At 42.5% G+C, this 2,089-nt stretch overlaps 1 protein-coding gene across 1 annotated transcript in view; it reads right to left on the reverse strand.

The window, feature by feature from the left end:
* The window catches only part of MACO1 (macoilin 1), a 23,469-nt gene that overhangs the window by 12,835 nt on the left and 8,545 nt on the right, over positions 1–2,089 (reverse strand). Inside the window, exons 5-6 of the mRNA XM_031062077.1 lie at positions 1,009–1,132; positions 494–672 (exon numbers count right to left, since the gene is read on the reverse strand). Of these exons, the coding sequence (XP_030917937.1) occupies positions 494–672; positions 1,009–1,132 (303 nt within the window). The remainder of the gene's footprint in view (positions 1–493; positions 673–1,008; positions 1,133–2,089) is intronic.

Consider the following 2,089-nt stretch of genomic DNA (forward strand, 5'->3'; position numbering starts at 1 on the left):
TCCCCCCAAACAGAACCAGGAGCTGCTGGAGCAGCTCCTTGTCACAGACATATTTTATGAAAAATCCTTTTGCCAGGATCTTTTCTTCTGAGAAGCTTCAGCTTCTCCATGTTTTGCTGCTTTGGAATGTGATTTGGAGAACTGTTTACCCAGCATGTGAAATTGTTTTTTACTTGGTGACCAATGACAGCCAGCTGTGTCAAGGCTGTGAGCAGTCACAAGATTTTATTATCACTCTATTCCTTTTCCTTGCTAGCCTTCTGATGAAATCCTTTCTTCTATTCTTTTAGTAGAGCGTTAATATATAATTTTCTTTAAATATAATATATATCATAAAATAATAAATCAGCCTTCTGAAACATGGAGTCAAGATTCTCATGTCTCCCCTCATCCTGGGACCCTCAAACACCACCACAGCTCCTCCCCGGCACATTTGGGGTTTATTTTTCCTTGGAACAGCAGAGAACAGAGCACACATGAAGGGATAACTTGCCTTCCTCTGCCTCCCTCTCTTGCCTTTGCAGCATCTGTTGCTCTGGGGGCAGAGCCTGCTGCAGGAGCTGCATGTAGAACTCATTCTCCTTCTGCACCTCCTTCTGCTTCCTCAGCCGCATCTTGTAGCTGACGTAACTTTTAAAGCCAAAGCCCAAAGTCACAACAGGGTAGCCAATGCTAAGGAGGAATAAAAAAAAAAAAGCAATATTAATCAAATATATACACAATTCATATATACACATTCATATATATACGAACAAGGTCCATAGAAACTGATTTATAAAGTGGTTGTTGCTGTTCCACAGGAGCTTGGAATATCCACACTGCAAATTCCTCCCAGCACAGAAAGGTGGCACTGGGTCCTTGTTTACACACATTTCTCATGGAATATTTCACAGCAGAAGTGTGAGGGGTAAACTGAACAGCCAAGCCCTGAACCCAAAGAAAAAGGCCTGATTATTCATTATCCTGGTGAAATAAAGGTTAATGGGGAAAGGACAGAGAAGCACTCACCAGTGTGCTGCAAATGGACGACAAAGGTCCACGTGGAAGTTTTTTAAATCTTTAAATCTAATGGCTGCTTCAATATAAACAAAAAGTATCCACAGTGATACTGTTGGTAAGCACACACCTCTTTCTGCGGAGAGAAGGAAACAGAGGCACTCAGGGACAGAGAACGGGCAGCAAGGAGTTGGGAGTTATTTTTAAAACACTTCAGGAGTCTGAGGAAACAAACCTTAAAGGTTTTCACCAAAAAAAAGCAAGTTCCCATCAACCTGGATGAGCACTGAAAATGAGTAATTCTTGAGGTTGCCATGAATTAAAATATTCAATCAGCTCAATAGCTACAGCTAAAACTGGCCCATCAGGTTCTTCCTTCTAAGCATCAACCCTGAACAACTTCAGATAAGGCTTGAACATATTAATACAGCTCCAAAAATAGCCCCAGATCCTGCAGGTATTTGAAACTGGGCAGCAAGTGGCTCCCAGCCCCTGCCATCAGCTCCCACCCTGCTGTTATCAGCAGGGACTGAGCTGGCACAGAGCTGAGGGAGGGCTGATCACAGCACCCTGCAAAGCCCTGGCATCAGGGCTGACACAAAATCTTCCACAAACCCCAAATCCCAACAATCTGGGGAGTGAAAAGTTACCCCTAAAAAAATTTTAAATTAAATTTGATTCTTAAAATGTTTTGATTGAGGGAAGGAACTGAACCACCTCCCCCAGCTCCATTTCTTCATCCAAACCCAGGGATTTGTGAGAACAAACTCAGAGAGAAAAGGGCAGCAGAGGGGGACAAGAATTCTCCATGGAAGCCTCAAACTGTCAGGGCAGCCTCTGGCATCACCAGCTCAGAAACTGGATCCAGCTTTGCTAACACAGAATTAAACTCTGATCACTGAAATAACCAATATTTGAACATTATTAACTAAATTATCAGCACATGAACTGAGTGTGGAAGAACAGAACACTGTCACAAACTTGTCCTCTGTGCTCTGTAATTGTTGTATCATTGCAGGAGAGTTTTAAAGTCAGGAATTTAATTTTCTTTTAACTGCTCTGGAATTCCTGTTTATTTCCCTTCTGTTCCTGC

The sequence above is a fragment of the Geospiza fortis genome, unplaced genomic scaffold, assembly GCF_000277835.1.
Source record: "Geospiza fortis unplaced genomic scaffold, GeoFor_1.0 scaffold432, whole genome shotgun sequence".
In the NCBI taxonomy this organism is placed as follows: domain Eukaryota; kingdom Metazoa; phylum Chordata; class Aves; order Passeriformes; family Thraupidae; genus Geospiza; species Geospiza fortis.